This window comes from Gopherus evgoodei, chromosome 4 (genome assembly GCF_007399415.2).
Source record: "Gopherus evgoodei ecotype Sinaloan lineage chromosome 4, rGopEvg1_v1.p, whole genome shotgun sequence".
NCBI lineage: Eukaryota > Metazoa > Chordata > Testudines > Testudinidae > Gopherus > Gopherus evgoodei.
In genome coordinates, this window is record NC_044325.1 from 77,832,657 (window position 1) to 77,857,204 (window position 24,548).

General features: G+C 43.0%; 1 protein-coding gene across 2 annotated transcripts in view; it reads right to left on the reverse strand.

Moving 5' to 3' along the window:
- LOC115650270 (transmembrane protein 263-like) overlaps positions 1 to 23,860 on the reverse strand; it is a 351,659-nt gene extending 327,799 nt beyond the window's left edge. For both annotated transcript variants that reach the window (XM_030559969.1, XM_030559967.1), the window contains exon 1: positions 23,734 to 23,860. In XM_030559969.1, coding sequence (XP_030415829.1) covers positions 23,734 to 23,739 — 6 coding nt within the window. In that variant the 5' untranslated portion in view covers positions 23,740 to 23,860. The remainder of the gene's footprint in view (positions 1 to 23,733) is intronic.
- Between the last annotated feature and the right edge of the window lie 688 nt (positions 23,861 to 24,548).

Genomic DNA, 24,548 nt, shown 5'->3' on the forward strand with positions numbered 1-24,548 from the left:
TGCATAACTGGTGGGATAACCGTACTCAGAGAGTAGTTATTAATGGCTCCCAATCCTGCTGGAAAGGTATAACAAGTGGGGTTCCACAGGGGTCTGTTTTGGGACCGACTCTGTTCAATATCTTCATCAACGATTTAGATGTTGGTATAGAAAGTACGCTTATTAAGTTTGCGGATGACACCAAACTGGGAGGGATTGCAACTGCTTTGGAGGAAAGGGTCAAAATTCAAAATGATCTGGACAAATTGGAGAAATGGTCTGAGGTAAACAGGATGAAGTTCAATAAAGATAAATGCAAAGTGCTCCACTTAGGAAGGAACAATCAGTTTCACACATACAGAATGGGAAGAGACTGTCTAGGAAGGAGTATGGCAGAAAGAGATCTAGGGGTCATAGTAGACCACAAGCTTAATATGAGTCAACAGTGTGACACTGTTGCAAAAAAAGCAAACGTGATTCTGGGATGCATTAACAGGTGTGTTGCAAACAAGACATGAGAAGTCATTCTTCCGCTTTACTCTGCGCTGGTCAGGCCTCAACTGGAGTATTGTGTCCAGTTCTGGGCACCGCATTTCAAGAAAGATGTGGAGAAATTGGAGAGGGTCCAGAGAAGAGCAACAAGAATGATTAAAGGTCTTGAGAACATGACCTATGAAGGAAGGCTGAAGGAATTGGGTTTGTTTAGTTTGGAAAAGAGAAGACTGAGAGGGGACATGATAGCAGTTTTCAGGTATCTAAAAAGGTGTCATCAGGAGGAGGGAGAAAACTTGTTCACCTTAGCCTCCAATGATAGAACAAGAAGCAATGGGCTTAAACTGCAGCAAGGGAGATTTAGGTTGGACGTTAGGAAAAAGTTCCCAACTGTCAGGATAGTTAAACACTGGAATAGATTGCCTAGGGAAGTTGTGGAATCTCCATCTCTGGAGATATTTAAGAGTAGGTTAGATAAATGTCTATTAGGGATGGTCTAGACAGTATTTGGTCCTGCCATGAGGGCAGGGGACTGGACTTGATGACCTCTCAAGGTCCCTTCCAGTCCTAGAGTCTATGAGTCTATATAATAGAATGGGGAAAAGTACAGAGAAAGGCAACAAGAGTGATTAGGGGCGTGAACTGCTTCCATATGAGGAAAAGTTAAAAAGACTGTCAATTAACTTTATACAAGGCCCATCTTTTCAACCAAGTGTTTGGCCAACAGAATCTAAATATTTAGCATTTTTCCCCTCAGATAGCCAGGTGATTAATGGGGTAACTTGGATGCCTCCTGTGGCCAGTATTTTCACATATTGTCTTATGATGTTAGGCCCATTACAAGTCATTAAAATAAACTTTCATGCCCTCAAACCAATATTCTTAAGAAAGTGCAAAGAATTACATGCATTTTCAGGAAACATATTGAGGAGCATTCATCATTATACGATGTCACCATTGGAGCAGAGCAAAAAAAATTAATCTGAAACTTTTTCCACCAAAAAAATAAATAAATGCAGATTTGGGTCGACCAAATTTTTTTTCTTTTTTTTACATTGTCTGGGCTAGAATCACATAGCAACATACATGGAGGACGTAGTGGTTTTCAGAGATTCCAAATCCAGAGGGACCATTGGGAGCATCTTGTCTGACCTCCTGTAATGCTAGGGACCTACCAAATTTAGGACCATGAAAAATGCATCACGGACAGTGAAATATCAAATCTCCCCTATGAAATCTAGCCATTGTAGGGGAGGGGAGCAGCAGGGCTGGGGGGCGCTCCAGCCAGGGGCTCCTACCATGCACCAGTCTTCAGCTGCTAGACCTGGAAGGGCCGGGGAGGGATGGGACTTCCTCTTCCCCTGCACTGCTTCTCTGCATCACATCCACCACCAGAAACCTCCCTCCGGCTACATGAAGCTCCGTGGATGCTGTCTTCAGAGCATCCTGCAACATCCCTACAAGAGCTTTACAGCCTCCTCTCCACCTTCTTTTGGGTCGGGACCCTTATGGTTACACCACCATGAAATTTCAGATGTAAACATCTGAACCACGAAATTGACTATTTTAAAAATCCTATGACCATGAAATTGACCAAAATGGACCATAAATTTGGTATAATACAGGCCATAGAACTTGCCCAGAATAATTCCTAGAGCATAACTGGTGGTGGTGCCACTTTCATAACTTTTAGCCTGACAGGGATGTGGGAGACCCATATTCAAATCCCCCACTTGGGTGACAGAGCTTGAACCCAGGGCTCTGCTCTCCCAGGTGAATGTCCTAATCATCAAGCTATACGGTATTCTGGGGTGGGTTATTTTCTATCTTTCCTGTTCAATCTGTTCCACTTTCTATGACATACTTCATAGTCATTTGGGGAGAGAGGAAGAGCGAGAAAGTGATTCTATAGCCCAGGGGTTAAGGAATTCACCCAGAAGGGAAGCAAAGAGGAGCGACACCTGGGTTCCAGTCCATGCACTACTGAATAGCTAATTATTTATACAATGTGAAATAGTTTCAACAGAAGAAACTGAACGAGACTCATCGCAGAATACAGTATAGCCTGAGGGGTAAGACACTCATCTGGGGGAGATATGGGGTCTCTCACTTGGATTCAAGTCCCAGCTCCAAAGCAGGTGTTTGAACCTGGGCCTCCCAGGATGAGCAGAAGTGATTTACAAAACAGTCATGATTTTATCTCTACACGAGAGAAATTCAGTTATCCTTTGCAGTAGAGTAAGTTTGGAGTAACTCCACTGACTTCAAAAACTGAAGCCCAAAGATTTTAAAGCCCACATTAAGTGCAGTATTTTAACTTTGAAAAAGGTTTTAGAAGTAGAACATTAGTTCTAGACTCCCACTCAAATTCCAGTTTTGGCAATTACCTTCTTTCCTTAGCTAGATCATTATGTTTCCTGGCTCCCACCTGAATGCCCTGCTCCCACCTATTTGTTCCCTTCTCCCATGTGACTTCACGCTCTCTCAAATGCTGCCCTTTCTGCTTAAAACTGTGTCTCTTTCGCTGCTCACAAAGCAGCCCCCTTCTTCCAGTCAAAAATTTATCCTTAAAATATCTGCAGTCACACTTCTTCATGTGTCAAGTTTCATCAAATTAAACAACCCCTCTTGGACTGTCCTGCCTGAACCAAATTCAGTCCTGGTGTTGTAAGCAGGCACAACTCCATGCAAGTAAATGGATTAATCCTCACTAATGCCAGTGCAGACTATAACTCTCCATATACAATTTCACTTGTAAGCTCCCCAGAGCAGGGACAATTACCTTCCTCTGTATTCAGACAGCACCAAACACAATGCTGGTCCTCCACCTATGAAACAGTTGTGCTGTGTACTGCTAAGCAACTACTGCATATCATTTGGTCCGTAGAGAGAAAAGGTTGTGCTAATCCCTAGATAAATCACTTTTAGATCAGTTTGGTATGAAAGGGAACATTCATAATTAATCTTTCTATAGTGTCCTAATAATAACAACATTGCAAATATTTTTGCCTTTTGTTTAAAACTGTTACCATTTATTTTGTAAACACCACACAAAGTGGTGCAATTAAACTGGACACCTGCACTGAGTGTCTGAGGACACAAGGCCTTCCTACTGCACATACGGCACTAAGACTTGTCTACACTAGCACTTTTGTTGGCAAAACTTCTGTCAGTCAGGACTGTGAAAAAACAAACCCCGACTGACATAAGTTTCACCAACAAAAGCGCCGATCTGGACAGCATGTCATGGTATAATTCCCCTACTCTGAACCTTAGCGTCCAAAAGATGGGGTACCAGCATGAATTCCTCTAAGCTCAATTACCAGCTTAGTACTTGTAGCGCTGCCACCTACCAGGAATTCCAGTGTCTGGTACACTCTGGTCCCCCAAAACCTTGCCTGGGGAACCCCAAGACCCAGACCCTCTGGATCTTAACACAAGGAAAGTAAACCCTTTCCCTCACCTTTGCCTCTCCCAGACTTCCCCTCCCTGGGTTACTCTGGAAGATCACTGTGATTCAAACTCCTTGAATCTTAAAAACAGAGAGGAAAATTCACCTTCCCCCCTCCTTCTCTCTCCCCCTCCCAGACTCTCCCTGAGAGAGAAAGTAATCCTAATACAGAGAGAAAATTAACCTCTCTCTCTCCCTTCCCTTCTTTCTCCCCACCAATTCCCTGGTGGATCCAGACCCAGTCCCCTGGGGTCTCACTAGAATAAAAAAAAAACAATTAGGTTCTTAAACAAGAAAAGTTTTTAATTAAAGAAAGAAAAAACAGTAAAAATTATCTTTGTAAATTTAAGATGGAATATGTTACAGGGTCTTTCAGCTATAGACACTGGGAATACCCTCCCAGCCTAAGTATTCAAGTACAAATTAAAATCCTTTCAGCAAAATACAAATTTGAACTCCTCCCAGCCAAATACACATTTGCAAATAAAGAAAACAACCATAAGCCTAACTCGATTTATCTACCTAGTACTCACTAGTCTGAACTTATAAGAGCCTGTATCGGAGAGATTGGAGAGAAACCTGGTTGCACGTCTGATCCCTCTGAGCCCCCAAAGTGAACAACAACCAAACACTAACAGCACCCACAAAAACTTCCATCCCTCAAGATTTGAAAGTATCCTGTCTCCTGATTGGTCCTCTGGTCAGGTGACAGCCAGGCTCACAGATCTTGTTAACCCTTTACAGGCAAAAGAGATATCAAGTACTTCTGTTCTATTAACTCTTACTTATCTGTTTATGACAGCGCTATGTCATTGTGAGGGGTTTAATTATATCAGGAGGAAAGAGCTCTCCTGCTGGCACAGAGCAGCTATACAGGAGACCTTACAGCAGCACAGCTGTTACAAGTCATAAGTCAGTAGGATAGACTTAGCTTTAGTTGGCCATGTAACTGAATACTTCCCCACACATTATTGCTCAGATATCACATGGAACACTCAGACATTAGAGATGAAACCAAAATATAAGGCATGTTGTAGTATTTGTGAAAGGGAAATGGCTGTGACTGGATGTTCTATAGCTCAGCAGTGAATTTTCAGCCCTGTGGATTTAAGCCAGTTTCATTTAATATCCTATTTTCTAAATTCCATAGGAAAGTGCCATTGGATCAGCCAACCTATTGACCGTATGTCTTTACCTGAGGGGCTTCCAAAGCTGCTGGATTTTCTGCAGAAAGTGAAAATTGATCAGTAACCATAAACAGACATTTTTTTTTTAGCACTCATCTGGGTTTAAGAAAACTCTCTCGACAGAGATTTTGTTTTTAATTTTACAAAACAAGGTTCTGTTGTAACGAGAGCTTCTGTGCCAGGTTTCAGCCCAATGGGAATTTGAATTGCAGAGTTATAATTCCCCCAAGCGCACAATACGGGTATGGAAATAGAAATGCTGAGTGTGACATTTCATTTATAATTTTACATTTTTTGCAAGTCGGGACACTGACAAATCAACAGCACCAGAACATTAGACAACTCTAGACATCTCAACACCAGAAAGATGGCAATAAAAATGATGATGATGATGATCAAAAGACCAACATATTGTCCAGCTTGGCTATGTGACAGTGTTGTAGCCATGTCGGTCCCAGGATATTAGACACACAAGTGGGGGGGTGAGGTAATATCTTTTATTAGACCAGCTTCTGTTGGAGAGAGAGGCATGCTTATCGAGCCACACAGAGCGTCTGGTCTGGGAAAGGTACTCAGAGCATCACATCTAAAGTTAGTTAGTTTAGCATAAGTAGTTAGCAAATACTGTAAGGGATCATTCAAGGGAGAGTGGCCCGTTATCACCACTGAAGTCCTAGGACCAAAAGGTGGTTAGTGGGTTACACAGTGTTGTCATAAGCCAGAAATCCAGCATCTGTGTTCAGTCCATGATTTTTAGTGTTTAGCAGAGTTCTGAATTTAAGCTCTGAGGTTCGTCTTTTGAATGTGTTGTGCAGATTTCCTTTGAGGATGAGGACTGACAGATCAGATATAGTGACTGCTTTGTGAAAGCACAGCAGATATGGTGATTTTGTCTTATTTTCCTGTGTGAGTTCATTTGAGAGCGTAGTGATTGCTTGGTTTTATCCACACAGTTGCTACTGGGGTATTTAATGCACTGGATGAAGTACACTACATGTTGTTAGAGGCATGTGTAGGATCTTGAAAAGGTGTGTTGTTGGGGGTGTCGATCATTGTAGCTGTAGAGATGTCTATAGATTTTGCATCTGTTGTATGACAGGGTTTGGTGCCCGTTACTGGATTATATATCATTGAATTTCAATCTATAACTCACTAACAACCCACCCCCACCCCAGGCTGCCTTTATTTCCCCCGCAACCCCAAGCTGCCTCTATTTCCCCCTCCTCTGCCTTCCTTCCCCCCCACCCCAAGCTGCCTTTATTTAATCCCTCCTCTGCTTCCTTCCCCCCATCCCCACGATTGAAAAGGAGTTAACGGCCCGGGCCACTTCACCTTGAATAATCCCTTGAAATAACTACTTATGCTAAGCAATTTGTTCCAGCTTGGATTTAGCTGTGACACTCTGGGTGCATTTCCCAAACCTGAAGAAGAGCTCTGTGTAGTTCAAAAGCATTCTCTCTCTCTCATATCAACAGAAGTTGGTCCATTAAAAGACACGACTTTACCCACTTTGTGTCTCTAATGAAGGAGACTCTGAGCTCTAGTGGGATTTGTAACGTGTAAACACTTCAGAGAGAGAAGTTTTTCAGCATGAGAAATGGAGGCATGGAATAATTACACAACAGAAAAAGTTAGTCTACGCTTTTCCTAATGATGAGATCTGGTTTCCCCAAGGGAAACTGCAAAAGTCCCATTGTTCAAGCAAACAATAGAACTGGATAAGACAAAATAAATCCCTTCTGAACATACAACAGGGATCAATCCTACTTTGGCCACCCGGGGAGCTGAGAGGTGGACTGGATGGACTAGATTTCCATCTCCAAGGTCCTATCGACAGTGTCAGCTCAATATACCAAGTGGTTCTGTTGCTGTGAAAACAGAAGAGGTAATTTTTCTACCAAAGACATTAAGTCAGGCCCACTTACGACAGAAAAGTTAAAATTTGCTTTAAAATATACTAAATAATTTACAAGACCCACTCATGGCAAGCATCTAATACTGAAAACGAGCGCATACGCCATTTTGCCTGTCTCAGTGAAATAATTTCATAACTTACTGACACAGTACTATCATATTGAGAAAAAGGTGAAGTGAAGAAAAAAACAACTTCAAAAACAATGAATCCAAACCATTCAGGGTGAAATTCAACCTGGGTTAGAGGATCAGCAAGAAACCCAGGAACCTCTTAAAGCCCACTTACTCTCTTAAGATAGAGATACACAGACCTTGTGCTGGTCTGGGCCTGGGAGCCCCTCAGTGGCATCTGGCAGACTGTCCACCACACCATACCTCCTACAGGCCTGACACACATTACACCCCAAACACACAGTTGTCATACAATGTATCTAAAAGGCGTCAGGTAAAGTATCATATGCAAACCGGTAACATACTGGCCCCCCAAAAAAGCATTGTGTGATGCATGTATGGGTTGTGTACAAACGGTTGTGCGAGTGCTGGAAATACACCTCCCAAACACATTAAGAACAGTGCATAAACCAAGCCTGCCCTAGAGAAAAAGAGTGTATTTAATCGGGCTGATTGGCTCCACGACTGGCTGAGAACAATGAAAGTGCATTTATAAACACAGTAAACAAAGCTATCAAGTTAACATGCAGCAGTTTAATGAGCACACCAGGAGATACTGTCTGTACCCCAGGAACCCTTCCTGGCTCTTGAGCCAGAGACAAATGCACTTTGGGTAATACACTAGGAGCAAAAAGGCATTTAGTTATCCATCACTTAGGGAACAAAGGGAATAGCACCTTTTGATTCTGTGAACAGTGGGTCCCCTGGCCTGAGGGGATGGAGAGGCTGGTAACTTGACATACATAAGAAAATTACTTAGGTAAAGATTGTAACTTGCTAAAAATTACATTTTAGTCTGCATTTTGTTTTGTTTGTAAGTATACCTGTCTGTTTCTCTTGCTTAGTATCACTTAAATCTGTTTTGTTAATAAACTCATTCTGGGTTTTACTATGAACCATTTCAGAGCTTGTCTACTCTTCAAACTCTGCAGCGGAGCAACTGCACCTTTGCAGCTATGCCACTGTAGCATTTCAATGAAGATGCTACATATGCCGACAGGAGAGCTTCTCCCATCAGCGTACTTAATCGACCTCCAAGAGGCAGTAGCTAGGTAGACATGAGAATTTTCACTGTGGACTTTTCACACCCGAGTGCTGTAGTTATAGCAACCTAATTTCCTAGTGTAAAACAGGTCTCAGTGTTGTTCTATTGAAATATAAAATGATTCCTCAGCTAATAAGATAAGAACAGCCATCCTGGGTCAGATCAATGGTCCACCTAGCCCAGTATAATGTATTCCAACAACGGCCAATGCCAGGTACATCAGAGGGAATGAACAAAACAAGCAGTTATCGAGATCCATCCTCTGTTGTCCACTTTAGCTTCTGGCAACTGGAGCATGGGGTTGCATCCCTGACCATCTTGGCTAATAGCCATTGATGGACTTATCCTCCATTAACTTATCTAATTCTTTTTTGAATCCTGTTATTGTTTTGACCTTCACAACATCCACTGGCAATGAGTTCCACGGACTGACAGCTGTGTGAAGAAGTTCTGACTTTTGTTTGTTTAAAATCTGCTGCCTGTTAATTTCATTGGGTGACCCCAGTTCTTGTGTTATGTGAAGGAGCAAATAATACTTTCTTATTCACTTTCTCTCCACCAGTCATGATTTTATAGACCTCTATCATATCCCCCTTTAACTATCTCCTTTTCTAAGCTGAATGTTTCCAGTCTTTTTAATATCTCCTCATATGGAAGCTGTTCCATGCCCCTAATCATTCTTGTTGCCCTTGTCTATACTTTTTCCAATTCTAATGCATCTTTTTTGAGATGGGGCGACCAGAACTGCACACATTATTCAAGGTGTGGGCATACCATGGATTCATATAGTGGCATTATGATATTTTCTGCCTTATCTGCTTTTTTGACTTTGGCTGCACATTGAGTGGATGTTTTCAGAGAACTACCCACAATGATGCCAAGATCTCTTTCTTGAGTGGTAATGAGTAATTTAGACCCCATCATTTTGTAATGATAATTGGGATTGTGTTTTCCAATGTGCATTACTTTGTAGTTATCAATATTGAATTTTATCTGCTATTTTATTGCCTAGTCACCCAGTTTTGTGAGATTCCTTTGTAACTCTTCACAGGTGGCTTTGGACTTAAATTGTCTTGAGTAATTTTCTATTGCCTGCACATTTTGCCACCTCACTGTTTATCCCTTTTTCCAGATCATTAACGAATAGGTTGAACAGCACTTGTTCCAGTACAGACCTCTGAGGGACACCACTATTTACCTCTCTCCATTCTGAAACCTGACCATTTATCCTGACCCTTTGTTTTCTGTCTTTAAACCAGTTACTGATCCAGGAGAGGACCTTCCCTCTTATCCCATGACTGCTTACTTTGCTTAAGAGCCTTTGGTGAGATACCTCGCCAAAAACTTTCTTATAGTCCAAGTACACTATATCCACTGGATCACCCTGGTCCACATGTTTGTTGACCTCCCTCAGAGAATTCTAATAAATTAGTGGGGCAAGATTTCCCTTTATAAAAGCCATACTGATACCCAACATGTCATGTTCATTTGTGTCTGATAATTCTGTTCTTTACTATAGTTTCAACCAACTTGCCTGGTACTGAAGTTCGGTTTACCATCCTGTAATTGCCAGGATTGCCTCTGGAGCATTTTTTTAAAATTGGCATTACATTAGCTATCCTCCAGTCATCTGGTCCAGAAGCTGAATTAAGTGACAGGTTACATACCACACTTAACAGTTCTGCAATTTTATATTTGAGTTCCTTCAAAAAACTTTTGGATGAGTCCTGTCTGGTCCTGGTAATTCATTTCTGTTTGATTTAATCAAGCAAAAGCCTGATGTGTACTCTGTCTCATTAGAAGCAGCAAATTTAGTAATTTCTGTGAGAGTGTTCAGTGAGAGGAACTGGACACTGAAAGGACACTTCTTTGGGGAACCTGGGAACTGGAGTTCACCGGTTGTTAACTGCACAGCAAGGTTAAAGCTACATCTACATTATGGACCTTACAGCAGCACAGCTGTACCACTGCAGCTACCCTGCTGTAAGGTCTCCTGTGTAGCTGCTCCATGCAACTACCCCAATTAGCCGGCAGTAGCCATGTTGATGGGAAAGCATCTCCTGCTACCATAGCGCTGTCCACACTAGCACTTTTGTCGGTAAAATTTATATCAGTTGGGGGGGGGAGGGTTTCCCCATACCCCAACCAACAAGTTTTGCTAACAAAAGTGCTAGTATAGACAAAGTCTTAAACTGGCAAAGACTCACTCATGTAGCAGCAAGGTGACATATAGTCTGATGTCCAGTAAAGCACGCTCTTACTGAGGCTGTGGGGTAATACAGTGGCTTACAGTTCTGGGTGTCCTGAACAGAACATCACAACCAGTCATCTGCAAAGGGTGAGCTTGACCCAGAGATGCGCACACTCTATTTATCAGATGTTGTCAGGTAGGGTCCAATCCATCCTTTAACTCCTGTTCAGTTTACTATTATATTGATCACCTATGAAGAGGAAGGATGGCCTGTGGGTTAGAGTGCTAGCCTAGAACTGGGAGACCTGGGTTCAATTCCCTGCTCTGAAACACACCTCCTGTGTGACCTTGTGCAAGTTGTTTTGGTCTCTCTGAACCAGATTTTCAAAGGGGATTTAGGTGCCTGAAGATGCAAAAAGGTGTCTAATGAGATTTGCAAAGGCACCTGAGAAGGTTAGGCATATAAATTCCACTCATTTCAATGGGAGTTAGGTACCTAACCTGCTTAGGCACGTCTGAAAATTCCCACTATCTTCATCTTTATGCACTTAAATGCCTTTGAAAATCTGCCCCATGCCTCAGTACCCCATCTGTAAAATAGGCATAATAGCCCTTCCCTACCTCACTGGGGTGTTGTGAAGATAAATACATTAAAAATGTTGACCTCCTCAGATGCTATGGCAATGAGGGCTGTGTAGGTACATCAGATAGACGGGTATTACTCCCATCAAAAGCCTCCTCTTGAACTGTTTTCCATGTATTACAGTCAAAAAGTGAATGGCTATGAAAATATTGGAAGATAATTCACTGAGATAGTTGACTTCAGTAAAGTTTTAAAAAAGACAGAAATAAAATTTGAAAATTGGATGGTTTTTGTTGGCTTTTTTAAACTTTCTAAAAAGTACATTTTGTTTTAAAAACTTCCAACTTGTCAGGCACAGAGCACTCAACGCTGAATCTGATCTTTGCTCTATTTGAATAAATAAAATTAGACATGATGAAATACTGCACACATGCAGTGCTTCATTTTCCTAATGAAATCAGCAAGCACCATTCCAATGAGGTGCACACAGAGAGATGTGCATAGCAAAAGAAATTCAGCTGAACTAGTTCAATGAATAGTCATTCACTTAAAGATACAGGCCTTTATTCAATTATTTTCTCAGCCATCCTTGGGTCTCAGGATGAAGTCCTTGGCCCATTGAAGTGAACGGCAAAACTTCCATTCGCTTCAACGGGGTCACAGTTTCACTCTCAGTAACTCAAGGAAGCCATGTTGAGGAAAACCAAACAACTCTGGACACGTGACTGACTTTTGAAATACCTGATTTCTGTGCATGTAATTAATTGTGCTCCCCATACACTCCCCAAGAAATTAACATTTAACCAATACTTTGACTACTTTTACTATAGAAACTTCTGAAAATACACATTAAGGCACTGATTTAGGAAAGTAAACATATGCCTAACTTTAAGCATATGAGCAATCCTAGCAAAGTCACATACTTAAGTACCTTCACTGAACATGGGATGCTGTCCCAGGAAGAAGGACTGCTAAGCAGAAATGGGATCCACATATAGAGGAAGGGGAAGAGCATATTTGTATACAGGCTGGCTAACCTAGTGACGAGGGCTTTAAACTAGATTCAAAGGGGGCAGGTGACCAAAGCCCACAGGTAAGTCAAGAACATGGAGACCTGGGAGAAGGTTTGATATTTGGGGGGAGCACGGGCTGTTATAGCAGCAATAAAGGAGAGAAAAGACAGAACTGTGGGGGGGGCAGTGATGAGCCCCCAAAATCCTAATAACCAGTTCCCTATTGGGTCCTCAGTAGCACTTCAGTGGCAGGGAGGTCTTCACTCGCTCCAGGTTTTCGGTGGCATTTTGGTGGCGGGTCCTTCATCCAGAGCAAGTGAAGACACACACACACCCCACACCCCCGGAAGGGAACTGCGCAGTGAGTACAAGCCCCACATGCCTTTCTCCCCCCCACATCCGACCCCAACCCAACCCACATCCTGCCCTCCTCAGAACCACAACCCATCACACATACCCCGCTCCTCGTCCCCTGGGAGCGGGCCGAGTTTGGTAGAGGGTGGGCTCCCATGGCTATTTAAAGGACGGGGCGGCAGAAGCAGTTGGAGCCCCGGGCCCTTTAAATAGTCCATGCAGGGCTCCAGGGGTTATTTAAAGGGCCCAGGGATCCCCTGCTTCTACTGCCCTGGCCTTTTAAATAGCTGTGGGAGCCCTGGGGAAGCAGCAGGGAGTATTGTGTCCAGTTCCGGGTGCCACATTTCAGTAAGAATGTGGACAAATTGGAGACAGTCCAAAGAAGAGTGATAAAAATGATTAAAGGTCTAGAAAACATGACCTATGAGGGAAGATTGAAAACACTGGATTTGTTTAGTCTGGAAAACAGAAGACTGAGAGGGGACATGATAACAGTTTTCAAGTATGTAAAAGGTTGTTACAAGCAGGAGGGTGAAAAATTTTTCTGGAACCTCTCAGGATAGGACAAGAAGCAAAGGGCTTAAATTGCAACCAGGAAAGTTTAGGTTGGACATTAGGAAAAGCTTCCTAACTGTCAGGGTGGTTAAGCACTGAAATAAATTGCCTAGGGAGGATGTGGAATCTCCATCACTGGAGATTTTTAAGAGCAGGTTAGACAAACACCTGTCAGGAATGGTCTAGATAATTGGTCCTGCCATGAGTGCCGGAGCGTGGACTAGATGACCTCTCGAGGTCCCTTCCAGTTCCATGATTCTATGAATTGGGGCCTAGGTAACTAACACAGTAGACAAACATGAGGACTGCTTTATTTATCACACAACAAGCACTGGTGTTTTTGATGGCTGGATGCTTATTCCTAAACGCAGCAAATTAAACAAAGACTTTTGTAAAGAGACCTTCTGGGTAAGTTTGATCCCAAATCTGAACCCAAACCCCAAACCCCTTAATTTGCTGGGTTGCTTTTTTAAGTGGATCTATTGCTCACAAGTGGTAAATTCAGAGCCTTCCAGAGTGAAGTTTTATTTATCTATAGAATAGGTGCATCACAGGCACTGGCACTGCAAGGTTCTTCAACAATGCACCCCATCAGTGGGCCTCAATCCGACCTGCAGGGACCACTTCTGTCAGTAAGGATCGTTTTATTACAATGGCCTATTGAATCTTTGTTCTCTCTTGCTAAAACTAACACCTGTGCTGATGGGCTATGTGAGGAAGTCCCCTGTCCACTGGAAAGCAGACTCCAACCAATAATTTATTTCACACAACCTACTAAAGACCTGTCAGGTAGTGATTATTTTGATCACTACTAATCTGGGTGAGATTGGGTTTGCTGTTCTAGCAATGAAACATATTCTAGCAGTAAAAATCTGGGCTGCATACAAAGAGGCTCAGTGGTTTGAGCACTGGCCTGCTAAACCCAGGTTTGGGAGTTCAATCCTTGAGGGGGCCATGTAGGGATCTGGGGCAAAAATCTGTCTGGAGATTGGTCCCGCTTTGAGTAGGGGGTTGGACTAGATGACCGCCTGAAATCCCCTCTGTCATAGTATAATTCCCAGATCTGAACCTTAGTGTCCAAAATATGGGTACTAGCATGAATTTCCCTAGGCTTAATTACCAGCTTAGATTTGATATGCTGCCACCAATCAGGACTTAGGTAGAGCACCTAATAGACTCTGGTCTCCCCCAAAACCTTCCCTGGGGACACTAAGACCCAGATTCCCTGAGTGTCACAACAACAGGGAATAAACCATTTCCCTTCCCCCTCCTTTCTTCCTCCGAGCTCTTCCCACCCTGGGTACACTAGGAGAGATAGACAGATTCAAGCTCCTGAATCTAAACAAAAGGATTCCCCCTTCACGCTTCCTCCTTCCCCTCACCCAGGGGCAATACAGATTCAAGCTCTGTGAATCTAACACAAATAGGAAATGTATCCTTCCCTTCTCCCCACCAATTCCCTGGTGAGTACAGACTCAATTCCCTTGAGCCTCAACTGGGGGAAAAAAATCAAACAGGTCTTAAAAAGCAAACCCTTTAATAAAAAGAAGGGGAAAAAAAGTACAAGTTATCTTTGTAATTTAGATGGTAAATATTACAGGGTCTTTCAGCTTATAGACAATAGAAAGAAAGCTTTCTCCAGCAGAAATAAAATTTAAAATACTTTCACCCAAATACACTTTAAAACTCTACCAGCCAGACACACAATTGCAAATAAAGGAAAATAAATAAAAAGACTATACCGCCTTTCTACCTTTATACTTACAAAATTGGAATAGAAGATTAGAGAGCCTATAGGTACGTGTGGTCACTCTCAGAGCCCAGAGAGAAAAAACCAAAACCCAAAAACACACACAAAGGCTTCCCTCTACCGAGATTTGAAAGTATCTTGTCTCCTGATTGGTCCTCTGGTCAGGTGTTGCAGGTCACTGTTTGTTAACCCTTTACAGGTGAAAGAGACATTAAACCTTAGCTATCTGTTTATGACACCCCCCAACATAATATCTGCTGAAACACAGAAATGTAGGGCTTGAAGGGACCTCAAGAAGTCATGTAGTCCAGCCCTCTGTAAACCTAAGCCAGGCCTGATATGTATTTGTCCAATTTCTTCTGAAAACCTCCAATGATGTGGATTCCACAACCACTCTTGGAAGCCTAGTGCAGCTTAACTATCCTTCTAGTTAGAATGGTCTTCCTAATACCTAACCTAAATTTCCCTTCCTGCAGATTAAGTCCATTATAAGAATGTCACGTGGAATTGTGTCAAAAGTCTTACTAGACATCAAGTTATAATCACATTTACTGCTTCCTCCCTATCCACTAGGCCAGTAACTCTGGCAAAGAAGGAAATTAGGTTCAGTTGGCATGATTTGTTCTTGACAAACCCATGCTGGTTATCATTTATAACCCCATTATCCTGTAAGTGCTTACAAACTGATTGTTTAATAATTTGTTACAGTATCTTTCCAGATATCAAAGTTAGATTCACTAGTCTATAATTCCCCAAGTCCTCTTTGTTCCCCTTTTTTGAAAGGCAGATAGCATGTTTGCCTTTCTCCAGCCTTCTGGGACCTCACCCATAGAATCACAGACTATCAGGATTGGAAGGGACCTCAGAAGGTCATCTAGTCCAACCCCCTGCTCAAAGCAGGACCAATCCCCAGTCAGATTTTTGCCCCAGATCCCTAAGTGGCCCCCTCAAGGATTGAACTCACAACCCTGGGTTTAGCAGGCTAATGCTCAAATCACTGCTCAAATCACTGAGCTATCCCTCACCCCATCTTCCATGAGTTCTTGAATATAATTGCTAACAGGTCCAAGATGGCTTTAGCCAGTTCCTTAAGTACCTTAGGATGAATTTCATCAGCCGCCAACTTGAATATATCTCACTTATCTAAATATTCTTTAACAAGGAGAAAGGAATGAAAGCCAAAATTGTGAAAGAACAAGTTAATGTTGCACTGAATCCATTACCAGATGGATAAGGGCCGTTCACTCTAAAAAGGATTACTTTTTTTGAGAAACATGACCAGTGCTGTGTAAACCACTGTGCAGACAAGTAATCAATTAATAGTGCGGATTTTAAAATGGCTTTAAATAAACAACACACACCTCTCTCAAAGAAATAGTTTTCTTTCTTAGGAGTTAGATTGTTCCCCTTTAGGCAGTTGCCCACGTATTCAATGAGAACATGCGAGTCTCACAGAATCGCCATTGGAACAAGTGAGCAAAAGGTAAATTGCATTTCCTTACAAGCAAACTGAATGCAGGATTCACACTAAAACTTATTGTAAAGACAGGCCACCCCAGAAAATCGAAGATAACAATATTTATTAAACTGGGCTATTGCATTAGCCCCTTTGCAGTTCTCAGTACATTCATGTTGCATCAAGATATTTTTGTTTTTGAAGAAGATGTAAACACAGCCTATAATTCATAACCTTGAAATAAAATAAGTTTGAGAGTTCTCTTTGTTTTGGACAGTCAATCTCTGACTAAATAAATTCTTGGTCTTCTTGATTAGGGGAGTGGTGTTAAGAAAAGTCTTATTATCTTTCATGGAACACTGGCAGAGCAAAGCCAATTTCATCTTTCCCACAGGTTTGCTTACAAAACACAACCAGAGAGCAATGAAGCCTTTTGAACTCATTTGCTTTAAACAGTATTATCTCCACACACAGCCTGATGAAAGGCTATGAGTGAATGTTGTTGGTTCCCAGCAAGCTGGAGTTCAGCTGGAATGATAGGGAAAGAAAAATCTTTAATGTTTGTAAACAAGCTTTTGTTGAAGTGCAAGTTAATCTCCGGACTACAGATGGACAGAACAGTTGCTCCTTGACTGAGTACCTTTCATTTAAATGGTCAAGAAACCAGATCTGCTAGGCAGGATTAATATTACTACTCCTAGGGGAATTCTGCACCACTGCATGTGTGCATAAATAATGAGCCATACATATTTTTAATAATTTGTGCAGTTAAAAAGCTTCTGCTAGAAAGTTGCTGCAAATCTGCCTTTTGCCCACCAGAGGTCACTGTGGCAAAAGAACAGAGCAGCAGCTGCCTGCCAGCTAGGGAAGAGAAAGAGCCTGCCTTCTTCACAGCACCTGTCAGGCCAGGTCAGGAGACAAACACTATGTGGAGACAGACAGCCTGGGGCTGCTGGCGGGGGGGTCAGATGGGAGTTGACAAGAGCTAGTGGGGGAGGAGAAACTGGGGCAGGGGCTGAATGGGAATGGAGGCACAGGGCCACAGGGAGAGGAAGGTGCAGGGCCACATGGTGAGGGGGTGCAGGCCACATCGGGATGAAGGTTGGCTGAGTGGGAGCACAGAGACACATAGGAATCATGGAATATCAGGGTTGGAAGGGACCTCAGGAGATCATCTAGTCCAACCTCCTGCTCAAAGCAGGACCTATCCCCAGATAGATTTTTGCCCCAGATCCCTAAATGGCCCCTCAGGGATTGAACTCACAACCCTCACAAACCAACTGAACCCAGGAGTCCTAACTTCCAGTCCCCTGTTCTAACCAGCTGCACTCAGATCTACTCCAGAATGCCATCGACAGGGTACTACCAGAGCCATGCTATGAGCAACACTAATACATGCTCCCTGCATGCCAGGAGGTCCCACGTCCCCACCCCAGCCCTGCCCTTCCGACACGACGTGGGGCTCCCACCCTTGCGCCCACATGGTGCAGCGCAGGGGAAGTGGATGTCTGTGGAGGTGGAGGAACACATGTAGAACAGGGAGTGCAAGGGACACATGAGGACAGGGGCAGATGTGCCTGACCGAATGGGAGAGGCTAGGGGTCAGCCAGGGTCTGCACAGGGGAAGCTCCCTAACAACCCGTCCCTGCAAAAAATACCTTTCCCACCCATAACCAACAACCCTCCAAGTTCGCATCCAGGCTCTTTACCAGCAATTACTTCCCTCTCCCTCAGTTCCTCCGTTACCCCTGACTCCCCCAAACCTTTGCATTGCTTCTGAGGGGCACAGGAAATATGTTTCTGTACTGTAGTTTAAATGAATTATTACTCAGAATTTTGTATATGCCTAGTAAGGAATCTATTTGTCAAAAAACATTTCCTGAATCTTTTTTGTCGTCTGTATTGTTACAGACATATTTGCTGACAGGTATTTTGAAATAAGTGACCAAAAATAATTGAAACTGGTGTGATTATACTCTGTTATTTTGACAAAAAAAATATGCAGAATTTTGAAGAATTTGAAAATATTGTGCACAGAAGTTTTAATTTTTTGGTGCAGAATTCCCCCAGAAGTATGACATGGAAGCCAGTATAAAAAAAAAATTACTACACGAACAATATTTTAGTAGGATGAACCACAGAAACCTTCCAGGTACAGAAAATCATCTATCAAATGAAACAGTGAAGTAGGAATCTAGAAGAAAATTTTAAAAATAGGCTTAGGCTGGAGATGAAAAGTTAAAAAAAAGAATAGGTAAGGTGACTTGTTCAAAGAAAACCTGAATCTGTTTTTTCCTGTTCATCAGTAAATTAAGGTTGCCCAATTATTATTTTGTTTTACCCGTAACACACATATACCACAATGTGACCTGCACCATGTAAAGAGATTCATTTCCCAGGTACAACATATGCCTGTTTCCCTTCTATGCTCCAGGTTAAGGGGGGTTTTAGACTTCTAGCACAGGCTCCATAAGAACAGTAGGCCGGGAACAAGTACAATAAAATCAAAGCCTCAAGACAAGGGACTTGAGGAGAGCAGTCTCTCATTCTCTCTCTCTCCACAGGGTGGGCAAAGGTGGTGAAGTCTCTCTAGGTACCTCCAAAAGGATAATGATTACCTGCAACTCCTACTCCCTATGAATCGCCTGGAATGCCCTACTATCCTTGGATGTAAGAGCTACAACTTGTGAAATGCTGGTATAAGGCAAGAAAGGCAATTTGCAAGCATGAGTGAGGAATGGGGAAGCCGGAGGAAACAACATTGTGGGGGAAGAGGTTCCTGATGCAAGTGTTTCTGATATGTTTGGCTTGTTAATAAAGCAGGAAGGGAAGATATTGTTTTCAGAACTGTAATATTGCATGATGTAGCTAAGGTTCGACTTGACATGTGTAATTAATACATGGGGGGGAGGCCTCATTCTTTGGAAGATAGGATAAGGGAGGTAAATGAATCATGAGGGTGAAAACAGGACATCTGTGCTAAGTAAGAGAAGTAAATAGGTCAGCAGGCTAAAAAGACAAAATGCTTGAGCCAGTGAAGATAGGAGGGAAAACACTCAGAGAACTATTGAATTAGACAACATGGTACAAAGTAAGTTAGTAATGTAGAGATGAGGTAAAGAGGAAGTTGAACCATGGACAGCATGTGCTGCACAGGGACTGGTTCCCTCAAAGTAACCAAGCCAAGCCAAAAAAAAATGGAGTGATGCAATACATAGTGAATGCAATGAATATAAAGAGAGAGGGTTTCTATTCAACTTTGGAGCTATGATGTGCCCTGCATCCAACCTCACTGCAGTTTGAGTCTAATCAACTCAGATAGCACAGCTGTATGCCAAATAAGATACATAAGTCACATAGGCTGAAGTCAAACCAAGCTCTTAAAAAGCCAAGTGGAAAGATGTCTCAGAAAAAAATCCCAATGTGATTGTCCCAGAAGGTGAAGCATGCTGCAGAGGTATATATAGTACAGATCCATCCCACTGCTGATCTGCTCTGCACTTAAAAACCCTAGGTGGATTGACTGACCAATTGCTCAGATGTAAGAGTGAAAATGATGCTGACCTATGACCCTATCACACCTTTTAATAACACTATAGGCATATAATAGTGACAGGTTGGAATTGCTATCAGGTTGAAATATGCTGAGGGCAAGTAGGAGGACACAAACAATTGTGTTGTTAGGTTTTGCTGGAATATAAAGGGCTGGTTCATTAATGTGAGACCTAGTGTGATAAACTTATGCTAAGGATTGAATTTAGGTGAACTAAACAAGACCCAAGGGCTTAACCCAAGGTCACGAATTATGCCTTCTCATTTGTGTAACAAACAAATGAACACAGAAGGACAGGCACACTGCAAGATTATGAAAGTTATTTTGAAATAAGGGGACTGTTTGGGGGCGTTTGCAATATTGTAACTAGGTAGTTAGATCACATTGACAGATCTGAATTGTTAAGAAATTGACTGATCTAAATGCATAGGTCACTGATCAGAAGCAAAATTACAGACACCTGGAATGCCACATATGGAAAATGGGCAGGCGCCTACCTTATTATGGTCACGAACCATATGCACATGAGTAGTTACATAAAGGAGGTAGTATAAAAGATCTAACCAAATTCTCTAAAATTTGGGTGCAGCGGATTCTTGAAACAGTGCCAACCAATTTGTGACTTGCTCTGATGTGCTCTTCTGACTGAATTCTATATTTGTTTTCCATAAGCTTTAAGGATATGAGAGTATGCTATCCATCCTAAAACCTCTCTATGTGCACATTGCTTTACATTTGGTTATATTCATGAGTGGACTGATTTGGCTGGTCATGAAAGCCTTTATTGATGGAATATTCAATAGAGACCAATCTCTCAATCAATGAAAATCTTCTATGTACCCACCTATGAGGGAGGGAACCTGTGCTAAAAACAATTCTAATAATCCTGATATTCACCCACAAAAGCTTACGCTCCAATACATCTGTTAGTCTATACGGTGCCACAAGACTCTTTGTCGCTTTTTACAGATCCAGCCTAACACAGCTACCCCTCTGATACTTGAATCCTGGTACAGACACACATAATAATTTATCAGGCTACAAAGAGAACTGCCCCCCTCCTCATTGTACTTGTAAATGCAACACAACTTCAGACACACCCTGTACTGCCTTTTGGGATGAGCCCATATAAGACAGGCCATGAACATTCTCACCGAAGTGGAGTAAAGTGCGCAGTTAAGTGGAGACTGGAAGAAGTTAGAAAAAGTAATAGGCATATCAGAAAAATTATTCATTTCTTCTTTTTTTCAAGGAAATGGTGCCTGTAGGAAATCTTTTCATTTTCTGCCTCAGATGAATGTGCTGTTCAGCAAGCACTTCAATAGGTTTGGGTTTTAAAGATAACTCAGCAACTTGTCCAGATGCATTAAGCAGTTTAATTACATTTGCTTGGAGTGGATTTTTGGTTGTCCCATGCTGCCACAGGATTCTTTTTAGCCTAAAGTAACAAGCATTCAGAGACAGAAAAATCCCATAATGTCAGGGGTTGGAGGGGACGGGGGACACAAAACCACTCCACACACTAGAAAATAGCAAACTTTCCTTTGTAAGACTGTGTATGTGGTATAAAGAATTAGGCTAAAACATCAATTTCTGCATAATTTAAGAACAAATTGCATTTAACCTCTAATTACTATATATATATGGAATCTTCTTACTGCAGAGATGTGCTTACTGTGTGTATCAGTCATATCTTCTGACTTTAGGGACTAAAATAAATCTTCATTGCCTTTTTTTGGGTGGAGGGGGGACTTCTGTTAGCTGTGTTGGCTCTGCAGGACTGAGCTTGTGCATCAGGATAATCATTAATAATATTCTAATCAGTGACACCGGTGTGCACAGCCACAAATGGTATAAGTGTCCCTGAGGGCACACAATGAGGAAAATGCGGTAGACTGGATACATAGGTTGAAGTACAAGACCTGAATAGTTACTTACACTACAGTAGTGGCTAATCCCCCATTGTCCTAGCTCCTGTACAAACACAAAGGAAAACACATAGTCCTTTCCCCAAATAGTTTACAGTCTAATTTGGCCAACACAACCTTTATTGCTGGGGAAGAAGCATGAGAAGATGAGAACTATGCTTGATGCCGGATTGAGTCAATACAGATGATAATTAGAAAAGTCAGTTGTACTTATAAACAGAGCATATCTGACAGAAAGTCATTAAGTGATAATGAACATGAAAATCCACAACGCCATTTTTAGTCACTTTTCAGGATACTGTGAAGATAACATTTCCAAATCAGAAGTGATACAGTGCTGTTTTTACAACCCAGGCAGCTCTAGCGCCTGCCTTGGCCACTGCACATAAAGTTCCCAAGCACCCAGAAAGTGAAATTGGCATGACTCTAGTTAGCCCACTGCTATTGAAAGCTCTAGGACAGTCATGAAAGTGGCAAGTTTGGAACTGAGCTGTTTGGAAGGGCTAGGAGTAGCAATAACAGATGCAGACACTGGAGCTATTCCTGGAGGTGGAGGACTTTAAAAGAACCTATGAAAGATGTAAAGATTGTCCACACAACTCTTTGCAGGAGGTAGGAGGAAAAGCTGGGGAGTCGGTCCCCAGGGAAACAGGAACATAGAAAAGGGGTAAAGCAGCAAAGACAAACCTTATTTGACCTCCTAGCTAGCCCTGTTTTCAGAGAAGAGCCTAAAATCAATCAATCAATCAATCAATCTTCTTTTCTTCCTCACTAGACAGAAGACTTGTTCAAGGGGCAACATTATGCAAAACCAATAGAACAAATCATACCAAACAAGAGGGTTCTAGAAACTTTAATTTCTACAACATCAAAATACAATTACCTCTGCTCTTCTCCATGCCCAAACAGAACTCACAAAGGAAATAGTAACTGACAACTAGGGAGAAAGAAGACAATTGATACTTGCATGTTTCTTGGCCATCTGCTGCCATATCACCTTAGAATGATCTCCTTAGAGGTCATAAGCTAAGCATAATTAAGCCCGGTCAGTTACTCCAATAGGTTACTGATAAAGGAAAAAAAAAATCAAGCATGCTACAAAAAACTGCACTAGTAATTTAGTCTCCTGAATCAGTACTGATTTATCACTGAGTTAGAGGAGCTGTAGTGGAAAGGACTGATTTTAAGAGAACTCTTAAAGATGAGAATCTGACCACTTCTTGAAGGATGGAATCTTCAACAATAGGGGGTAGATCTTGGAATCCTAGTCTGACACCATTTTGGGTTAAGTTTTGCCTTTCTTACATTCTCCTACAATGTCAAGTGAATGTGGAATTCTTCCTTCTTTCTTTCCTATCCTAAACTGTTAGGTAGCATTGCTGAGAGCTGTTTAAGAGCTACCATGTCCCACCCAAAAGTGGTCAATACATTGATGTGACCCAAGCATACCTAGTTTTCAAAAAGTCTGCTGAGTTCTCCAAATGGAAGGCATTATTTACATGTCACGTCTAGAAGATCATTATCGGAAAGATGGTGGAAAAGAATAGATGAATTAATGTGCAATAAAAGGGAGGCTACAATCCAGAGACTATAAGCTTCATGAGGCAGGATCCGAGTCTTTACCTGCGTTTTGTGCAGCAAGAGCCGCACAACCGGTGCTCCACAAAAGAATGTCCCACAAAGCTGTTACACTTTTCAACCCACTTCGCTCCTACGCGCCCCAGCCTGACTAGCGGCAATTTTAATAAAGTGATGACATGCAACAGAATCCCAGCTGTCAGCGCCCTGCCCATCACTAACACCATCCCACACTTCGTACGTCAGGCAAAAGCCAGCACAGAATGCCATTAACCAGGGGCACCCTCGCTGCCTGCGGCTGCAGGTGGAGGGAGGCCCCTCCGGGAATGCCCCTCACTGCTCCTTGCTCCCCAGGTAGCCTGGCGGGAGACGAGCCTTCGCTCCCCACATTCTGCTCTTCCTCCCTCTGCAGGTGGCCCCCGCGAACCCCCATCCCAGCTAAGGAGGCGGCGACACCCATCCCTGTCCCCAAGGCTGCGGGCGGGATGAACTCTGCACTCCCAGCCCCTCCCGGGGGGGAGCCCCCTACTCACCTTCATGCCGGCGCGCTCTTGCCCTCCCGTAGCTCGGGGCGGATGGGGCGCAGCAGCGCACAGAGCGGGACGCGACGGCTGCGGAGTCCCCGGCTCCTGCTGCCCGATGTAAACACAGAGCGAGGGGCGGGACAGAGCGCTATGGCAACCCGTCCGGAACCGGAAACGCTGTGGCCGGGCAGGCTGCTGGGGCCACCATCTTGGGGGGGTGGAGTGGGGTGGAAGAGTCGCTGTCATCAAACGCTGGAGCATTGGGCAGGAGTTTGTTCCGCGCACTGTCCCCTGGGCATCCCCCCTCCCGGGGCACGGGCCTGCCACTGCTGGGGGTGAATAACCCCCCAAGTTCTTCCCCCTCAGACCTTGAGTTCGCCCGCTGTCATTGCACCTAGGATACCTTTTCTGCCACCCCCTTTCCTAGCCCCTGTGCTTTTTGCACATCAGCTTCCCATTCCTGCCCCTCCACAGTGGCTGGGAGCTTGGCTGGTGGGGGGATGATTTGCACTAAGAAAGAGCACTGGAAGTAGTTGGCACTGAAGATTTATCCACCTGCAACCTTCCCTGGCCATCCACTAGCCTTCTGTCTTCCTGCCTGGCCATTTCTACCACTCAGCAAGAAGTAATAGTAAACCCATGGAGGCCTCTCCATGTAATGGTTACCTGCTCTCAGGGTCAATGGGCTTTTGAGATGGGCTATCCCACAGGCGTGAGGGCATGCTAAACTGCATTTTACCCTTACCAATTGCTGCCCTTACACACTCTCTTTCATTTTAAAAGAATTTCACAAACTTTAAGAACAAATGGCCACACTGCATCAA